At 43.8% G+C, this 19382-nt stretch overlaps 2 protein-coding genes across 4 annotated transcripts; both read left to right on the top strand.

The window, feature by feature from the left end:
* The first annotated feature begins 34 nt into the window (after window positions 1–34).
* On the top strand, window positions 35–9561 carry NOLC1 (nucleolar and coiled-body phosphoprotein 1). Of its 3 annotated transcripts, none has more exons than XM_080912756.1 (13): window positions 35–314; window positions 2309–2364; window positions 2479–2618; window positions 2695–2825; window positions 3459–3624; window positions 5448–5566; window positions 5691–5826; window positions 6221–6352; window positions 6487–6597; window positions 6702–7322; window positions 7483–7590; window positions 7738–7826; window positions 7982–9561. In XM_080912756.1, exons 1-13 carry the CDS (start codon window positions 195–197, stop codon window positions 8138–8140), a joined length of 2088 nt encoding a protein of 695 aa, XP_080768882.1. In that variant the 5' UTR covers window positions 35–194; the 3' UTR covers window positions 8141–9561. The 3 variants fall into 3 exon arrangements, with proteins under 3 accessions (XP_080768882.1, XP_080768883.1, XP_080768881.1); XM_080912757.1 differs by having other exon boundaries at window positions 36–314; window positions 3462–3624; window positions 7483–7586; window positions 7734–7826; XM_080912755.1 differs by having other exon boundaries at window positions 37–314; window positions 7483–7586; window positions 7734–7826.
* A 5440-nt stretch (window positions 9562–15001) lies between these two features.
* On the top strand, window positions 15002–17339 carry LOC308417397 (heat shock protein HSP 90-alpha-like). The gene is given in 2 exon segments (XM_080912689.1): window positions 15002–15304; window positions 15307–17339. Coding segments are annotated over 2 exon segments (2190 nt in total). The 5' UTR covers window positions 15002–15021; the 3' UTR covers window positions 17214–17339.
* Window positions 17340–19382: the final 2043 nt, after the last annotated feature.

Below are 19382 nucleotides of genomic sequence, written 5' to 3'. Positions count from 1 at the left end.
ACCGGAAGGAATTTATGGATTTCGCCTGGATCTTGCCTCCCAGGCGGAGGGAGCGCAGCCTCGTGGGGGCCACTCTTCCGCTGCGCACCGCGCGACGTGATGACGACACTGGGCCCGCCCTCTACCCTGGTCGTGCTTTGGCGTTCCTAAGTCGTGCCGCGTGCGCAACGGTAGTGACGCGCTTTACTCGGAGCATGGCGGATACCGGCTTGCGCCGCGTGGTTCCCAGCGACCTTTATCCCCTTGTGCTCGGCTTTCTGCGAGATAACCAACTCTCGGAGGTGGCCAGTAAATTTGCAAAAGCGACAGGCGCTGTGAGTTTTTTGATTTGGTCTGTGGGCCTGGGTGGGACGACACTCCAAGATAACCTAGGCCTTGGCAGGTTTAGAAGTCAAGGAGGCGAGGTCTGGGGTCTGTCAGTCCAATGTCTACGAAGCCTCTCTGCCGACCTTCCTAAGGCCTGAGATACGGGCATCTCCTTCCACCATGTCTGACTAGGTAGCTCCGAGTCTTATGGCTCTTACTTGGTGAGTTTTGAAGCGGTGGCAGGCGTGGGTTCCACGTTTCCCAGGACATGTGGTGATGGGTCCTCCGGGAGCGTTGGATTGGCGGTGCCTGGTTCTGCTGTACCTTTTGTTGAACTTGGTTGCAGTTTTACCCGAGACTCAAAGATAGATTGTTAGTAATGAAGGCTACGATTCTATTATTTACTTATTTGAGCGAGTGCAGGGAATAATGGCATAGTAATGAAAGCTAGGATTCTATTATTTATTCACTTATTTAGTGGATGGATGAGTGCAGGGATAGGTTGCTTTCAGTATACTGTCAGAGGAGTGAGCATCCTGCCCTGTCAAGTTGGCACTGAGTTTGGAGTTCCAGGTACTGATATAAAACAATTGTAGACTTAGGCCAAGCTCTTCCAACTTTCTACGTGATCCTGGCAGCCTTTTATTTGAGATTCTTGTGTAGTGGAGGATGGGTATGAACTTGTGTTCCTCTTGCCTCAGCCTCCTCATCCTAATGCATGCCTGAACATAGCAGTATACCATTTTCATTTTGGTTTTCAAGACAGGGTTTCTCTTTGTTTATCCCTGGCTACTCTGTAACTCACTTTGTAGACCAAACTGGCCTTGAACTCAGCTCTGTCTCCCTTTGCCTACCAAGAGCTGAGATTAAAAATTGTGTATGCTCAGCCCAATTTACAGCTTTTTGAGTGAATGAGATTCACCAAGTGAAAAATACTAGTAATCCCATTGTAGGCACAGAGGAGGCATGGGATGGATGACAGCTCAACCCATGTGCGAGCAAAGTAGGTGAGGGATTGTGAAATGATTAGTCTGCATCTTAAGAAAAGCTGTGGTCTCTGTAGTTATGGCTGTCCTGGAGCTCACTGTAGACCAAGCTGACTTAAACTCAGATCTATTTTTTTCTTCCCACACGCTAGAATTAAAGGCATGTGCCACCACACCTACTGTCTTTTTGTTTGTTTATAATTTATTTTTTATTCTTTTATGCACATTGGTGCTTTGCCTGTATGATGGTTTTAGATTCTGGAGTTCAGACAGTAAAGAGCTACCATGTGGATGCTGGGAATTGAATCTGGGTCTTCTGAAAGAGCAGTCAGTGCTTTTAACTATTGAGTCATCTCTCCAGCCCTGTCTTCCTTAACTTTCAAAAGTCAATTGCTTAGAAAAAAAGTTGATAGAGATTATGAAGCCAAAGGTGTCAGAACCCCCTGGATCTGGAGTTGACGGATGTGGGTGCAGGTAAATGATATCAAGTCCTCTGGAAGAGTAGTATGTTCTCCTGATGACCTAGCCATCTCCCCTGCCCCTTGGTTAATACTCTTACTATTCTTTTTTTTTTTTTTTTTTTTTTTTTTAAGATTAATTTATGTAAGTTCATTATCTTAAGACATACTAGAAAAGGGCATCAAACTTTATTACAGATGGTTGTGAGCCATCATGTGCTTTGAAAAGTATGGATTGATAGGCTTAGGGATAGCGTGCTCAATGTTAGGTGATGTGTAAGCGGAATATTTTTCTCCTGGTTTATACAAGTAGGAAAAGCCTTAAGAAGATGTACCATCCTTTTCAAATTGAGTTGATGAGTAAAATAACTTTTGAGACACAGTCTCTTTATATAACCCTTGCTGTCCTGCAGCTCTGTATATAGTCCAATTAGGCTTTGACATGAGTCTGTCTTCTAAGTGCTGGGGCCATTCCTGGCTGACAAATTGCATTTGATCAAAGAGTAACAATCTGACCCAGAGAAACATATTTCCTTAGCCAAGCCTCTTTTCTTACAGACACAGCAGGACGCCAATGCCTCTTCCCTTTTGGACATATATAGCTTCTGGCTCAAGTAAGCTTTCCTTGTTGCACTTGGGTTATTTTCTCCCCCTAGGTGGGCTGGGCTGTGTTCCTTGGTTTGAGAAGGTCCTGATCCCTCAGAAGTCAGCCAAATCTACATTCGCAGGTCCACCAAAGCCCCAAAGGTGAAATTACAGTCGAATGGACCAGTGACCAAGAAGGCTAAGAAAGAGACTTCATCCAGTGACAGCAGTGAGGACAGCAGTGAGGAAGAGGACGAAGCCCAGGTTCCCACACAGAAGGCTGGTGAGGCTGTGTGAGGATGTGGGATGGGGTGGGGTGAATTCTCATGGACATTTAACTTACACTTCTTTATGCTCAGCTGCACCTGCTAAGCGAGCCAGTTTGCCTCAGAATGCTGGGAAGGCAGCAGCCAAAGCTTCAGAGAGCAGCAGTAGTGAAGAATCCAGTGATGAAGAGGAGGAAGAAAACAAAAAGAAAAAGCCTGTCCAGGTTTGTGGCTTTGGTTGTAAGGAGGGCCTCAGAGGAGTTTGGAAATGAAGAAACTAGATGGGACATCTAGCTTGTGGTCTAGTGGTGGAAATTGTTCTATATTGCATAAATATTAGGGATTTTGAAGGTGTTGAAGTTGAAGTCTGGAATGATGAGATCCAAGTGTAGACAGGATTCTCTTCCTCTCCCCAGGGACTTTGTGTTTCAGGGATACTTGCAGAGGATACAGTTTTTTGCTCAGAGCTGTTGACAAGATTATGTTAAGAACAGGCAGTTAGATTCTGTTTTCCCTGTTTGATATTCATATATTGTATCTTCTTGGAGGTTTGGTTTTGTTTTGTTTCCTTTCAGTGGGCTCCTTAACTTACAGAGCCAAGTTCTAGGACAGCCAAGGCTGCAGAGAACAGACAGTGTCCCCCTCCCCCAATAAATAAAACCATCTTGTCTTTTGAGTGCTCAGGAGCTCTTGTTCATCATCCTTATGTGTGTTTTGTTTGTCCGAGACAGTATCTCCATGTAGCTGTGGACATCCTAGAACTTTTGTGTTGAGCAGGCTGACCTTGATCTTCCAAAGTTTACTCCCAGGTGCTGGAATTGAAGGTGTTTGCCACCATCTTTGTTCTCTTGTTGTAGCAGAAAGCAGTTAAGCCCCAAGCTAAGACAGTCAGACCTCCTCCAAAGAAGGCAGAAAGCTCTGAGTCCGAGTCTGACTCAAGCTCAGAGGACGAAGCACCACAGACCCAGAAGCCAAAGACAGCCGTTGCAGTTAAAGCTCAGACTAAAGCCCCAGCCAAACCAGGTATTTTTATTTCTGGGAGCAGAGGGTTGGGACCCTGTGAAGTGGCATGGTTGCTGAGCCACAGATAGCCAGGCCTGGCAAGAAAAGCCAGCAGTCTCTACTCTACCCAGAAGGGTGAAATGGGAGAATTGGAAGATATGCCTGGAATTTATTTGTTTGTTTACACTGATTTGCTGTGTAGTCTTGGCTGTCCTGGATCTCCCAGGCAGGCCTCAACTCAGAGATCCACCCATTTTTGCACAAATGCCTTGGCCTCCCAGCTGGTGGGATTAAAGGTGTGCACTGCCATGCCCAGCTAAGTCTGGAAATTTTCCCCAAACCCTGTCTCAAAAGTTTTACTGGGAAAAATGAGGCTGTGGAAAGACAAGGCTGAGGTAGTTTTAGTTCTCAGTACTACACACATGTACACAGCCAGGCCTGTAATCCTTTCAGTCACGGTCTGATCGCTGAGTATTTAAAGTCCACTCAGCAAGTTCCAGGCTATTCAAAGAGGAAATATAAAGCAGAAACATAATTAGCAAAACATTATGGTTGGGGCCAGTATATAAGAGAAGCTGTGATTTTTGTTTTTTTTTTAACTTCTGCTTTTAAAGGTTTATTTATTTACTATGTACGTACACTGAAGTTGTCTTTAGACACACCAGAAGAGGGAATCAGATCCCATTATAGATGGTTGTGAGCCACCATGTGGGTGCTTGGATTTGAACTAAGTAGCCATGTATGTAAAATAAGTCTAGTAAATAAGTAAAGTGCACTTTGTTTTAAGAATGTGTGTTTCTGTACAGTCCAGTGCCCCATGTGCATGCAGGTGACTCCAGGGTACTGAAGGGTATGTGATGTGGGTACTGGGAACTGAATTTGGGTTCTCTAGAACAGTAAATGTTCATAGCTGCTCCAGCCCCTTAATTTTTATTAATCTTTAGTTTTAGTGTTTGTTTGAAACAGGGTTTTTGATTTTTTTCCTTTTTGGCTAGTTTTTTGAGACAGGGTTTCTCTGTGTAGCCCTAGCTGTGCTGGAACTAGCTCTGTAGACCAGGGTGGCTCAGAGATTCATCTGTCTCTGCCTCCTGAGTGCTGGGTTTATAGCCATGCCCCAATACCCCTGGCTAATTTTTGATCAAGGTTCAGAATTCCCAGGCTGGTCTTGAACTCAATCCTCTGCCTCTGCCAAGGGTATATGTAGTGTGTGTGTGTGTGTGTGTGTGTGTGTGTGTGTGTGTGTGTGTGTGTGTGTATACTTAATTATTGAGTAAAGTCAGGTCTCACTATAGTCCAGTGGCCTAGAACTGGTTACTCTCCTGCCTCAGGCCCTGGAGTGCTGAGATTAATAGGCATTTTTAGCTTAGTGTAGTTGTACACACCTAAGCTCAGCCTAGGGTTAGACCCACAGGTCTTTTGTATGTGGTAAGTATTGCACTGCCTTTTAGGCACACACAGCCCACATTTGTTACCTGCTGCTCTCCATGGCTGCCTTTACTCCTGTGCTTTCATTCTATATAACAGCTGAGCTGTTTTTTTCTTCTGATGAGTAGAAGTGAAGAGAAAGACATCAGGAACTGGCATTAATTGGTTTATTGTATGTGGGTGAATCTGCATGTCTCACAGCATGCACATAGTAGAGCTTAGAGAACAGCTTGCAAGAGTTGGTCCTCTCCTATTACTGTATAACATGTAGGCATCAAACTCAGGTCATCCTTTACCTGCTGAGACATTCATTCCACTAGCCTTGAAATTAGAGCAACTCTTTAAAGTTCTGTGGTAGGCTATGGAACTTCCCCTCTCCAAAGTTTCCCGACTTGTTTAATGCTTCTTTTGTTTCTCAGGCACACCAGCAAAAGCACAGCCTAAAGTAGCCAATGGCAAAGCAGCCAGCAGCAGCAGCAGTAGCAGCAGCAGTGATGACTCCGAGGAAGAGAAGAAGGCAGCTGCACCTCCCAAGAAGGTTACTAGGGTTGTAACTCTGTAGCAAGAATAATGGTTAAGGGGCCTCAGGTTGTCTGTCTCTCCTTATCAGGATTGTTTGGGAAGGTGTTTTCCTCTAATGTTATTTTTTTTCTTCAATGAAGACTCCACCTAAAAAACAAGTTGTGGCCAAGGCACCAGTAAAAGTAGCTGCCACCCCTACCCAAAAGAGTTCTAGCAGTGAAGATTCTTCTAGTGAAGAGGAAGAGGAACAGAAAAAACCCATGAAGAAAAAAGCAGGTGATTGAACAAGGGGCATCAATGTTCATAGACTTAAATCCTAGTGTACAGAGTCAAAGAATTTAGGTACTTAATTTCTTTTCTGATGCTAGAGATTAAATCCAGGGCTTTGTGCATGCTAGACAGGTTATATAGCTCTGACTGTCTCGGAACACTTTGTACAGCTGGCTGGGCTTGAACTCAGATTTGTATGCCTCTACCACCCAAGAGCTTAAGGGGTATGCCACCCCCAGACCTATTTTATTTTAAATATTTTAAATAATATTTGCCTCTGTAGCCCATGGCCTCAAATTCACAGCATCTTCCTACTTAGCCTTATGAGTGTCAGGATTACAGGCATGAACTACAAAGCCTCTCAAATGCATGTTTCAAAACTATTGTGTGTTTTAAACAGGTCCCTACAGTTCAGTTCCACCACCGCCTTCTGTTCATTTACCAAAGAAGTCCTTGGGAGCCCAGTCTCCAAAGAAAGCTGCTGCACAGACACAGCCTGAAGACAGCAGTGAAGACAGCAGTGAAGAGTCTGGTGGGTCACAGGGAAGGATGAGGGAAAGGAGGGAAACTGAGAAGACTAGGATGCTTTGTGTGTTACGATCTCCCGGTGCTTTCCTGGTTGGCTTGCAATTCTGGACCCATTCTAATGTTACAATTTCTTCCCAGATTCAAGTTCTGAGGAAGAGAAAAAACCTCCAGCTAAGGCGGTCATCTCCAAGACATCTGCCAAACCAGCTCCAGTGAAGAAGAAAGCAGAGAGCTCTTCAGACAGCTCAGGTAATGGTGCCCAGCACTTGGGCTAGTGGGATACCTTGGGCTGCTGTTACAGGGCTCTCCTGATTTTGGTTTGGGTAGCTGTTTATTTTGTCTCCTCTCTTCAGATTCTGACAGTTCTGAGGATGAAGCTCCTGCCAAGCCAGTCAGTACTACCAAGAGTCCCTTAAGCAAGCCAGCTGTCACTCCCAAGCCATCTGCAGCAAAGGCAGTGGCAACTCCTAAGCAACCTGCAGGCAGTGGCCCGAAATCTCAGAGCAGGAAGGCTGACAGCAGCTCCAGTGAAGAGGAGAGCAGCTCTAGTGAGGAAGAGGCCACCAAAAAAAGTGTGACAACCCCCAAGGCCAAGGTAGCTGCTAAAGCAGCACCCTCTGTGCCTGCCAAACAGGCTCCTCAGGCTGGTGGGGACAGCAGCTCTGACTCAGATAGTTCCAGCAGTGAAGAGGAGAAGACTCCTAAGCCCCCAGCTAAGAAGAAGGCAGCAGGTGCCGCTGTCCCCAAACCAACACCTGTGAAGAAAGCAGCGGCTGAGAGCAGCAGCAGCTCCTCTGAAGATTCCAGTGAAGAAGAGAAAAAGAAGCCCAAGGGCAAGGCTGCTCCTAAATCCCAGACAAACAAGGCCAATGGCATTCCAGCTTCTCAGAATGGAAAAGCGGGCAAGGAAAGTGAGGAGGAGGAGGAAGAGGAAGAAATGGAAGAGAAAAAAACAGCAGCTGGGACCAAGCCAGGCATGTATCTTTAGAGTCATTCCTTAGGTTTTATCTCATAGTACTGGGATGTCCTCAGGGAGGGAGGTGGACAGGGAGACTGTTGCTTCCTGAGTAATGGCAGCAGGTTCCCAGGAGTCCTAGTTCCTGAATCTGACCTTTTTTCTTTTTCTTTTTGTAGGTTCAGGCAAGAAACGGAAGCAGAATGAGACAGCGGATGAAGCAACTCCTCAAGCTAAGAAAATTAAGCTCCAGACCCCCAATACGTTTCCAAAAAGGAAGAAGGCACGTTGCCCCACGATCACAGACCCCAACCCTTTAAACCATACATTCCTGGGACCATTGATACCTAGCTCAGTCTGGCCTGATACCTCGTTCTTTTAGAGAGAGCTGTTAAGTCACCCATTTAACTTTTACTTCATTGTTCTCTAGGGAGAAAAAAGGGCATCTTCCCCTTTCCGAAGGGTCAGGGAAGAGGAGATTGAGGTGGACTCTCGAGTAGCAGACAATTCCTTTGATGCCAAGGTGAGGAGTGTTTACCACTCTTGGGGTCTGGGAGGGAAGGGCAGTTGGCTCAGGTTGCTGGGATGTCATGGACTCGGACTGCTTTGAAGGGGCAATAGAGAAGGGGTGGCAGGGCTTTGGATTGTCTTCTGTGTAATAGCCTCATTATGTACCAGCGAGGTGCAGCTGGAGACTGGGGAGAGCGAGCCAATCAGGTTCTGAAGTTCACCAAAGGCAAGTCCTTCCGGCATGAAAAAACGAAGAAAAAGCGAGGCAGCTACCGGGGAGGCTCCATCTCTGTCCAGGTCAATTCCGTCAAGTTTGACAGCGAGTGACCTGTGCTCATCTTTGTCAGAGGAAGGGTGATGTTGGGAGGCTGGCACTCACTTCCAATGGACCCAGAAACTCAGTGTCAGGAGTTGTGGCAAGGACGGTTTGGAGCAGGTCCTGAGACAGCAGCCAGCAGTCCTTGTGCCCCTGCTTCTGGACCAGGCTTGGATTTGGGCATTGATTGTTGTCAAGGACAAAAAGGTTTTGGTTTTGTTTTGTTTTGTTTTGTTTTTAATGAAATTCATTTAGTTGTCATTTGCCTTCCTTTTCTGTGGGTCTTCATACTGAGGAGTTTGTACATTTTATATTAAATCATGTCATACAGATTTTGTTGTGATTTTCAGAGATGAGTTCCGCAGATTAAAGTCTTTGCTTAAGGCAATACCAAATGTCACATGGTAATATTTTTTCCTACTGGAGGATTCTATTTATGTGAGTGCACAGACCCATATTTGACCCCCACCCCGCAAAGCCCTGGTGGGCACTGACATAAGTCTTGTGATATTTGTCTACTAAGCATTCCCTGTGCTTATTCATCCATTGGGCCTGATACTGAAGCTTCCAGAAGCCAGCGTGTGTCTACCACCTTTGGGGATAAAATTGCAGTTTTTGGTACAATCTCCTAAATTGAGACAGGCAGGATTCTCAATTTAGGAGTGTGTGAGTGCCTGCAACTGTGTTCCGTTCTCAGTAGCTCTTACTGCTCTATGTTCACAGTGCGTTCTAGTTTTGATTTCCAAGCTTTGACAGTGAGAGGCATTTGCAACAACTTGACTGTTACTGCTGTTGTATATTAAATTCATGAATGTATTTGATTCTTTTAAACATCAAGAACAAAATGGTAAATTTCTGCATGGTTGAGTCACTGGTCAAGTGGAAATAACTAATAACCCCTGAGCATCCTGTGACGTAGGCACAGTGGATACATCCAAGGCACCTGTGGTGAGGAGAGGACAGAGTACGGAGGTTGGGAGAAGTCTGAGCAGGACCATTTTATTTTGAAGTTGGTATGGGGGAGCAATTGTGTCTTATTTAAGTTGATCCCCTGGACTGATTATTAGTACCTTAACTCTGATATTACTGATACAGATGGCCGGGGGGGCTGGGAGGCATATCTGGGTGGTAGTGTGATCTCCATCACTGCAGGGAGTGAATGAGCAGAGATTCCTGGGCCCAGGGCGTAGATTATAAAGCCGCAGGATTCGACCATTGGCAGAGCTCAGCCAGAGTGAGGGAAGGGGGAGAAGAGCACCTTGGCTGGCCTAGTGAGAACAGACACCAGGTTTCTTATATAAAAAAAGGCACCAGGCATGGCCTCCCTTGTTTGGTTTCCATGGTAACCTGCTCAAAGCTGGGTGTCTGGCAGCTCCTTGAGGAAGCCTGCATGGTAAAAGCTCTGTGTCTTACTACAAAACAATAAAATGATGGTTCCTGATGTGTTCAGAGTTGTATTTTTGTGCATGTAAGTCCTCATAGTTTTGTACACAGCAGAACAAGTAGGGGGACTGAGACCTGGTTATGAGCTCATCATAGAAACTTCTGTTTGCCAGTTCTCAGCCAACTCTACCCTCAGTATCTTTTCCAGCCTCAACTCCACCCCTGCTTCCTTTTTATTTTTTATATTTAAAAACTGGTATCTGGGACAGTTAAGAGCACTAGCTGCTTGACTGCCCTAGCATCCACATAGTGGCTCACAACCATCTGCAATGGAATCTGATGCCTTCTGGTGTGTCTAATGACAGCTACAGTGAACATAAAAAAACTTTTTTAGGCTTTGGTTCAGCTAATGACCTATAAACCAGAACTCTCCTGCTGTGTTTGCATTATCTGGGGGCTAAAAATGATCTTAACATTAAAGTGTCTTATGTTAGCCAGGTGATTGGTGGCCCCACACCTCTAATCCCAGCACTTAGGGGAGGCAGAGGCAGGAGGATCTCTTGAGTCCAGAGGCCAGTCTAGTCTACAGATGGTCCTGGCTATCCTGGAACTCTGTAGACCAGGCTGGCCTTGAATTCAAGAGATCTGCCTCCCAGTGCTGGGATTGAAGGCTTGCACCTGCACCACCTAGCACATTTTTCTTAAAAAGAACCTTTTTAAAAATTACACTTATTTAAAAGCACTTGCTGCTTTTGAACAGCCTGTAAGTTTAATTCCCAGCACCCACATCCATAACTCCAGTTTCAGAGGACCCGGTGTCCTCTTCTGACCTTGAGCACAGGGCATACCTGTATAAACATGCAGGCATACAGTAAGTCTAAATTAAAGGTTAGCTTGTATGTGTTAAGTTTTCACAATGCCACGCTCTGAAGGATATGCTTAAACTTCTGCAGTTACTGAGGGGACCAGGAGGTGGCGCTCTTACCCACTGCATAGGAAGCCTGTTTCAGCTGTAAGCTTTTAAATAGGGATGTAAAATAGACCCTCAGTTGAGGCTCTCAAGTTCTGAAGGGTATTGAAAGGAGACCTTTGCTCAATGTGGGGATTGACCCTAGGTCCTTGTGTTAAGTGTTCTACCATTGCACTGTCTCTAGCCCCTAAAATAACAGTCTTAAAGACAAATCAGAAAACTAAAGAAGAGGTGGAGAAAGTTTATTTTAAAAAATGAAGTTCAATAAATACAACATGAAACAAAAGTCAGGCAGTGATGGCGCACACCTTTGATCCCAGCACTTGGGAGGCAGAAGCAGGGGAATCTCTGAATTCAAAGACAAACTGGTTTACAGAGTGAGTTCCAGGGCAACACAGAGTAACCCTGTCTTGAAAAAACAACAAAGACAAGGAAAATTGATGTATGTGCAAAAATATATCTGAGGATAAAAATTGAGGTGGAGCCAATGGTTGGGGTGGCCTTTGTCTTTTAACCCAGCCCTCAGTTGGCAGAGGCAGGTGATCTCTGAGTTTCAGGCCAGCCTGGAATGTGTAATGATAGCCATATTTTTTTAAAAAAAAAACTCTTATGCACATTAGACCTGCTGATAAGTAAGCCATGGGAGTCTGGGGAGAGATGTGTGGGACAGCCAACATAGTGAGGACAGCTTCATTCTGCCATTTGCTATAGCAGGAAGTAGATGTTCCTAAGGTTGGGATACCCACCCCTGCCACTGTCTCAATTCCAAAGGACAGTTGGATCCTACTCACATGAAATAAGCCAGGGAGCTGAGCCAGTGTCAGCATGTACCCAAGCTTCCCTCCCTGGACAGTAAGTCATTGCTTCTCTTAGATATATTTCTATTTTTGGAAGCAGTGGACAGTGTACCTCTTGGAATCATGAGCTAGCATTCAAAACTTGCCTAGGGGCATGGAAATGCCAAGGACTGGAGTAGCCGCTGAGGTGGTGTGATATAGTTAACCTTAAATGTCACTTTGATGGGATCTGAAATCAAATAAGGGATACGCCTCTGGGCAGGTCTGTGAGGACTTTTCCAGAAAGGATTAGCTGGGAGAAATAGACCCTTTTCAAGGGTGGGCAGATTACCGGAGGGGAGAAACCCTCCCTCTGAGCAGACACCATGTTATAAGTCCAGATACAAAGCTAGGGGAAGGCAAAGTTGCCACCGGGCATGTTTTCACTGCTGAGTGTGCCCGTCTTTATTGCTATTGCTATGGTTGTCACCGTCCTTTGTGGACATGAGACCTCTGGTACTTGGGCTTCGACACCCAGATCAGGCCCACTGAGGCATTCATTTTATGGTTGGAAGAGTTGAGAAAAGGTTTTGAAAAGACCTTTAGAAAGCAGCTATTGAGGCTGGGGAGATGGTTAAGAGTGCTGACTGCTCTTCCAGAGGTCCTGAGTTCAAATTCCAGCAACCTTCAGTAATGAGATTTGGTGTCCTGGTGTGTCTGAATTATATAATAAATACACAAATAAATAAATAAATAAATAAAAAACAAAACAGCTGTGGGGTTGGGACTAAGTCAGTAGAGCACATGTTTAGCATGCTTTTGAAACCCAGGTTTAGTTCCCACCCCCACATAAACTGCAACTTGGTGGCACATGCCTGCCTGTAAGCCCATTACTTGTGTGGAGACAGAAAAACAGGAGATGAAGATTATCCTTGACTACAAAACAACCTTGAGGTCAGTCTAGGATACCCTCAAAGATAGAGCAAACAAACCAAAAAAAAAACAAATACAAAACAAACACACACACACACACACACACACAAACAACCCTGAGCACTGGAGAGGGGTCTCAATTAAGGAAGTACTCAAGGACCTGAGGTTGACATAAAGTGCCTGGTTTTTCACATGCATGTATGTCTACAATCCGAGGTTTGGTGAGGCAGAGACCAGAGGGTCCCTGGGGATTGCTGGCCATCCAATCTAGCTGAATCCTTGAACCTCAGAATCAGTAAAAGGCCCTCTTTCCAAAGATAAGATGGAGAGCAACTGAAGAAGCCTGATGTCGATCTCTCATTCCCATACATGTGTGCACACATGTGAATGTGTTTCCATACATACGACTACATATCTACACACATATATAATGTGTATACACACACACACATTAAAAAAGAAAACTGGGTAAGGCCAGGCATGTGGCTTTTGTCTTTAATCCCAGCACTTGGGAGGCAGAGGCAGGTGGATTATGGGGACAATTTTGGTTTCTTTAAACAGAAGTGTTATAGGAATATGGTTTTGTTTTGTTTAGTTTGTGTGGGATAAGAGGCTGCTTCCAACTGTCCGCAGCAACTCTGATTTGTCTCAGACTTTGGCAGGGGAATGATTTTGCTAGATAAAGATAGTCTCCACTAGGAATTTTGAGGACTGTTAAGGTATAATGCCAGAGCCCCAAGAGAGGAGGTGACTGCTCCCCTTGCTGCTGGGGCTGCTAGATTGATGGTTACCAGTTGGAAATATCCTGATGACAAAGATCACACTTGCCCCCAAGGAACTGGACACCCCCTTTTCCTTTAACCTTTGTCTCCTATCTAGTGTTGGGGGTTGGAAGGGATAAAGGAGAAGGTGGCGGAATTTATCCAATAAAGTCCCCAATAGTCTGGTTACAGTGGATCTGTGGGTTTGGAGCCTGGTGTGTATAGCAGCAAGTTTTAGTAGGGCCAGGGCTATGCAGTGACGTCCTGTCTCAACAACAACAAAAAGAAAAATGAGTGTTTTTGCTGGAAGCAAACCTAGGTCAAGCAGATTATAGTGGATAGTCCATCAACCTGAACTTACAAAACAAGGAAAATGACGTAGAGAGGAGAAAGACCTGGTCTTTCTCTAGGTGAGTAGCCCCAAGTTGAATGAGGCCTGAAAGTTTTCTGAGGGTGAATCTTATCTCAGAAAACCATGCAGTAAAACAAAAAGAAGGCGAATCTGGCTTGGTGGCATATACCTGTAATCTTAGCACTTAGAAGGCCAAGTTAGGGGAATGATTGGCATGAATTTGAGGCTAGCCTCAGCAAGTACCAGGTTAGTCTGAGATGTACAACAAGAAGAAGCAGTCTCAGAACAAAACAAAATACCGGTGCTGGAGATTAAAGGTGTTCACCACCATGCCCTGCATGAACATAGAGACGTTAATATTTATTATAGCTTAGGCCTTTAGCTGGCCAGACACTGAGCTAGCTCAATCTAAATTATTATTCTAGTCCTGTGTTTCATTACATGACTAGTTCTTTACCTCTTTGCTCCTGTTCACATCTGACCAGCTTCATTTCCTGCTGGCAAATCCCCTGCTTCTGCCTTCTCCCAGAGTTCCTAACTCGGCCTGGAAGTTCCACCCTCCCTTCCTGCTTCAGATATTGGGCATCAGATCTTTATTAATGCCAATCAGTAAGGAAGAAAGGTGAATATTTATAAAAATGGAAAACACAGTGATGGGATTGTGGGGAGCTGTGGAACCAGGAGAAGCAGGCCTGGAGCAAGAGTGGGGTCCAGGCATGACCAAACCTCAGAAATGTGATCCTGAGATTGCCAGGTTTAAGTTTGCCCCTCCCTCCCTAGGCCTGCACGTCACAGGACACACAGACCTGTGCCCCACCAGAGGAGATCGCATAGCCAGGTAGTCAGGTTAAACTTCCTTTCCCCTTCTAAGATCATGTTCAGCAGCACCTTAGCCCTGGGCAGTGATGTACACTCATCCCACAGCCTCTATTCAACTCCCAAAGGTTTAACTAACCATTGATACCTCCAATTAAATGAGCTGCTCAATGTCTGTTTCATTGAGAAGTCTGTTTCTTGTGCTCACCTGTTCCCTAGGATCTCCATCACTTGGCCATTCCACCTCCCTTCTCTCTCAGAACAAGGGTCTGAATCTCTTAACATAGTTACTGATTCTTTATATGCAGAAAGAACTGTTTTGCATATAAAGACTTATGAATTTGTATGTGCTAACTCAAAATTAACTTTGTTATTTGTACAATTTCAGTAAGCTATCTGAAGTAGAAACTATGCATTATATATTACTTATATTCGATCTCATATAGGTTTGCCTGGTCCATTAGCTCATGGAAATGAGGAAATTAATCAACTACTAACAGGAAATGTGGTAGAAGGCTCAAAATTTTATAAGAAACATCATTAATGGGAAAGGTTTAAAGAAAAATATTTCATCACTTGGCAACAAGACAAAGAAATAATAAAAAATGTCCTACATGTTCTTTATACAACTAAACTCCATTACCTGCTCATAATAACCCTGGGGGTACTAAAAGAAATGACATCTGGCAGAAGGATGATTTCCATTTTGCAGAATTTGGAAAACACTATACCATTGACACTTAGGATTTTAGTGGGCAACTGCCTTATGTTCTGAAAGGCTGATTGGGTTACTGCAGATAATGGCGATTATGGGGACACCTGTACAGATTAAAACTGACGGCCAGTTGTTTCAGTGTCCTGGTGTGGCTAGTCACGTCCGGTGCGCGCTCATTCAGCCAAGATGCCTGAGGAGACCCAGACCCAAGACCATCCAATGGAGGAGGAGGAGGTCGAGACCTTTGCCTTTCAGGCAGAAATTGCCCAGTTAATGTCCTTGATCATCAACACTTTCTACTCGAACAAAGAAATCTTTCTGAGGGAGCTCATTTCCAATTCATCAGATGCTCTGGATAAAATCAGATATGAGAGCTTGACAGACCCTAGTAAACTTGATTCTGGGAAGGAGCTGCACATTAATCTCATTCCCAACAAACAAGATCGAACCCTTACTATTGTGGATACTGGACCAAGGCTGACTTGATCAATAACCTTGGCACTATTGCCAAATCAGGCACCAAAGCCTTCATGGAGGCTTTGCAGGCTGGTGCAGATATCTCTATGATTGGCCAGTTCGGTGTTGGTTTTTACTCTGCGTATTTGGTTGTTGAGAAAGTGACTGTCATCACAAAGCATAATGACGATGAGCAGTATGCCTGGGAATCCTCAGCTGGGGGATCCTTCACAGTGAGGACTGACACAGGTGAACCAGTGGGTCGTGGAACAAAGGTTATCTTGCATCTGAAAGAAGACCAAACTGAGTATTTGGAGGAAAGGAGAATAAAGGAGATTGTGAAGAAACATTCTCAGTTTATTGGCTATCCCATTACTCTCTTTGTGGAGAAGGAACGTGATAAGGAAGTCAGTGATGATGAGGCTGAAGAAAAGGAAGAGAAAGAAGAGGAGAAAGAAAAAGAAGAAAAGGAGTCTGATGACAAGCCTGAAATAGAAGATGTTGGTTCTGATGAAGAAGAGGAGGAGAAGAAGGATGGTGACAAGAAGAAAAAGAAGAAGATAAAGGAAAAGTACATTGATCAAGAAGAACTCAACAAAACAAAGCCAATTTGGACCAGAAATCCTGATGACATTACTAATGAAGAATATGGAGAGTTCTACAAGAGCTTAACCAATGATTGGGAAGAACATTTGGCAGTAAAGCATTTTTCTGTTGAAGGACAGTTGGAATTCTGGGCCCTTCTTTTTGTCCCAAGACGTGCTCCTTTTGATCTGTTTGAAAACAGAAAGAAAAAGAACAACATCAAGTTGTATGTTCGCAGAGTTTTTATCATGGACAACTGTGAGGAGTTGATCCCTGAGTATCTGAATTTCATTAGAGGGGTGGTGGATTCTGAGGATCTCCCTCTAAATATTTCCCGTGAAATGCTACAACAAAGCAAAATTCTGAAAGTTATCAAAAAGAATTTGGTCAAGAAATGCTTAGAACTATTTACTGAACTGGCAGAAGACAAAGAGAACTACAAAAAATTTTATGAGCAGTTCTCAAAAAATATAAAGCTTGGAATTCATGAAGACTCCCAAAATAGGAAGAAGCTTTCAGAGCTGTTGCGATACTACACATCTGCTTCTGGGGATGAGATGGTTTCTCTGAAGGACTACTGCACCAGAATGAAGGAAAACCAGAAGCACATCTATTTTATCACAGGTGAGACCAAGGGCCAGGTTGCTAACTCAGCCTTTGTGGAACGTCTCCGAAAGCACGGCTTAGAAGTAATCTATATGATTGAGCCCATTGATGAGTATTGTGTGCAACAGCTGAAGGAATTTGAGGGCAAGACCTTGGTGTCAGTTACCAAAGAAGGACTGGAACTTCCAGAAGATGAAGAGGAAAAGAAGAAACAGGAGGAGAAAAAGACAAAATTTGAGAACCTCTGCAAAATTATGAAAGATATTTTGGAGAAAAAGGTTGAAAAGGTGGTCGTGTCAAACCGATTGGTGACATCCCCATGCTGTATTGTCACAAGTACATATGGGTGGACAGCAAACATGGAGAGAATCATGAAAGCTCAAGCCCTCAGAGACAACTCAACAATGGGTTACATGGCAGCAAAGAAACACCTGGGGATAAACCCTGATCACTCCATTATTGAAACCTTAAGGCAAAAGGCAGAGGCTGACAAGAACGACAAGTCTGTGAAGAATCTGGTCATCTTGCTGTATGAAACTGCCCTCCTGTCTTCCGGCTTCAGTCTGGAAGATCCCCAGACCCATGCTAACAGGATCTACAGGATGATCAAGCTTGGTCTAGGTATTGATGAGGATGATCCTACTGTGGATGGCACTAGTGCTGCTGTAACTGAAGAAATGCCACCCCTGGAAGGAGATGATGACACATCACGCATGGAAGAAGTAGACTAAGCTTCACCAGAACTATGTGTTTGAGGCTTACCTTCATTCCTTCTGATAATATATTTTCCATGATTTTGGTTTATTTTTGTTAACATTTAAAACATCTGTGTGGCATGAAAATTAAGGGGAAGATAAAATTTCTACATGTGATACTGTAATACTCTAAGTTGATAGAACGTTTGTTGTAAGACGTAACCTACTGTTAATGTTAACTTTGTGGTCTGAAGTGTTTAGCTGATGAGCTGGATTCCTTAATAGACCAAATTAAGATGGCTTAAGTTTCATCTTAAATTTTTTTTTCATTCCCTGTAGTTAATTCTGCATGTACTAGTCTTAGAAGTAAACACAAGTTAAAACAACTTAACAGGAATTCCCCAAGTGGCTTGTTTTCCAAAGTACCAAGAACAAAACCCTAAGTTTCCCTAGGTCTGTGACTCAGCAAGGCTTGTGAATGGATAAGTGCCCAATCACATTCTGCTTTAAACAGTAAATACAGATGAGATTAAAAAAAAAAAAAAAAAAAAACTGACAGTACTCCAACATATGTATCCAATAAGATGAAGCAATCGTTGCATATTACAATATAAAGCACATTACTGGTAAACCACATAATTCCACAGGACAAGCAGCTATAGAACGAGCCAAGCATTAAAAGAAAGGAAAGAGCCAAGCGTACCTTAAAAGAGATGCTTATTAAACAAAAAGGGAGAGTAAAAGGCCCCAGGGATAAACTCAATGCTTTGTTAACTCAACTTTCTTAATACTGGTAAAAGAGGGACAGCAGCCCCTGACACTGGGTTATCGGAAAAAACCAAAACTGAGGAGCTAGGTCAACCAATATGCTGTAAGGATGTGTTGACATTAGAATTGAAACTTGCAATCGTTAAAAAATTATACATACATGGGCGGCTATGTAGAGAGAATGAAAAAATAGGTTTACCAACAAAACTTATAGAAATTAGAGCTGACCAGTGAAAAACCTCTTATCACCCGAGACATGAATGTCTTCACAAAGAAAACAGCCCAGGTGATTCATGATCACTGTCTCAGTTACTGATTTCTCCAAAATAGGCATGCAAATCAACTTCTGAAAGGCTATCCTAGGTGATTGATCACACAGAGACCCGATAGACAACACAGAGACTGGATAATGCAGAAACTGGGCAAAAAATGCTACAGCTGGCTTAAAAAAAAAAAAAAAAAAAAAAAAACTAACCATTTTCCGCCTTCAGGCCCTAAAACAGGAATTCTTTGTCCCAATTCAGCAGGAAGCAAATAAGTATAAGAAGACCATCGTCCCAGCCCTTTAAGTTAGGGGTGGTTTTGGTCGCTTGATGTGTTGTTATCATCTAGGGTCATAGGTTGTTTTGTTTAGTTATTATATATTGATAGAAATTTAAGGTTGTTTTGTTAGGGTATTGTTTGAATATATTGTATATAAGTTGCTTATATAAGTGTGATATAAAGTTCTAGTTTTATGGTTCTAATAATTGTTTCTATTGTGTGTAAATGTTTGAGGGAAAAAAGTGGATTTTTGTTTTTTAACAGAAAGATGAATTTAAAGTGAAAATTTTTGGTTTCCTTGGAGACTCAGCAGTGTCATGTGATGTTTTTCTGGAAACTGTCTCGTGAGAGGATGCTTTTGTTGAAACAGAAGCCGGGGAGGATGTGTTGCTAAGAACAGCCCTGTGATTCTCTGGAGGCAGCCTGGAGAAAGGGCATGTGATGTACAGAAAGGGTATAGACATTACCAGTGGTCAGCGGGTGATGTTGGATGGCATTGGGACACCTTGCCATTCATTGGTGCTCATCACTTGTCATCTTCATAGAGAGAAATGCCCCCCAAAACTTCTGGTGGTGTGCTGGTGGCTACTTGCTGCCTCCATAGATTCAGACCAGTTGGCAGAGCCCACCACCCAGCTGACCCTACTACTCTTATAGCCTATTCATAGCAATTTACACCCTTTCTAGAATGTTCTTAGGAATGATGGTAGCCTTTACCCGTTTCAAAGCTACTATGTTTTTAGGCAGCTGTTATAACGACACTCCATTTTGGTTTTTCTAAGACAGGGCCTCATGCTATAACTTCTGACTTCTAAATGAGTATCTGCTTGCCACTACCTTGTGAGTGCTGGGGTGAAAGGTGTTTATTCCCACATCCAATAACACCCACTTCTT

This window comes from Micromys minutus (assembly GCF_963924665.1).
Source record: "Micromys minutus genome assembly, chromosome: 2".
Taxonomy (NCBI): Eukaryota; Metazoa; Chordata; class Mammalia; order Rodentia; family Muridae; genus Micromys; species Micromys minutus.
The sequence above is the reverse complement of the archived record's forward strand: the minus strand, read 5'-3'. Positions and strand labels throughout refer to the sequence as shown.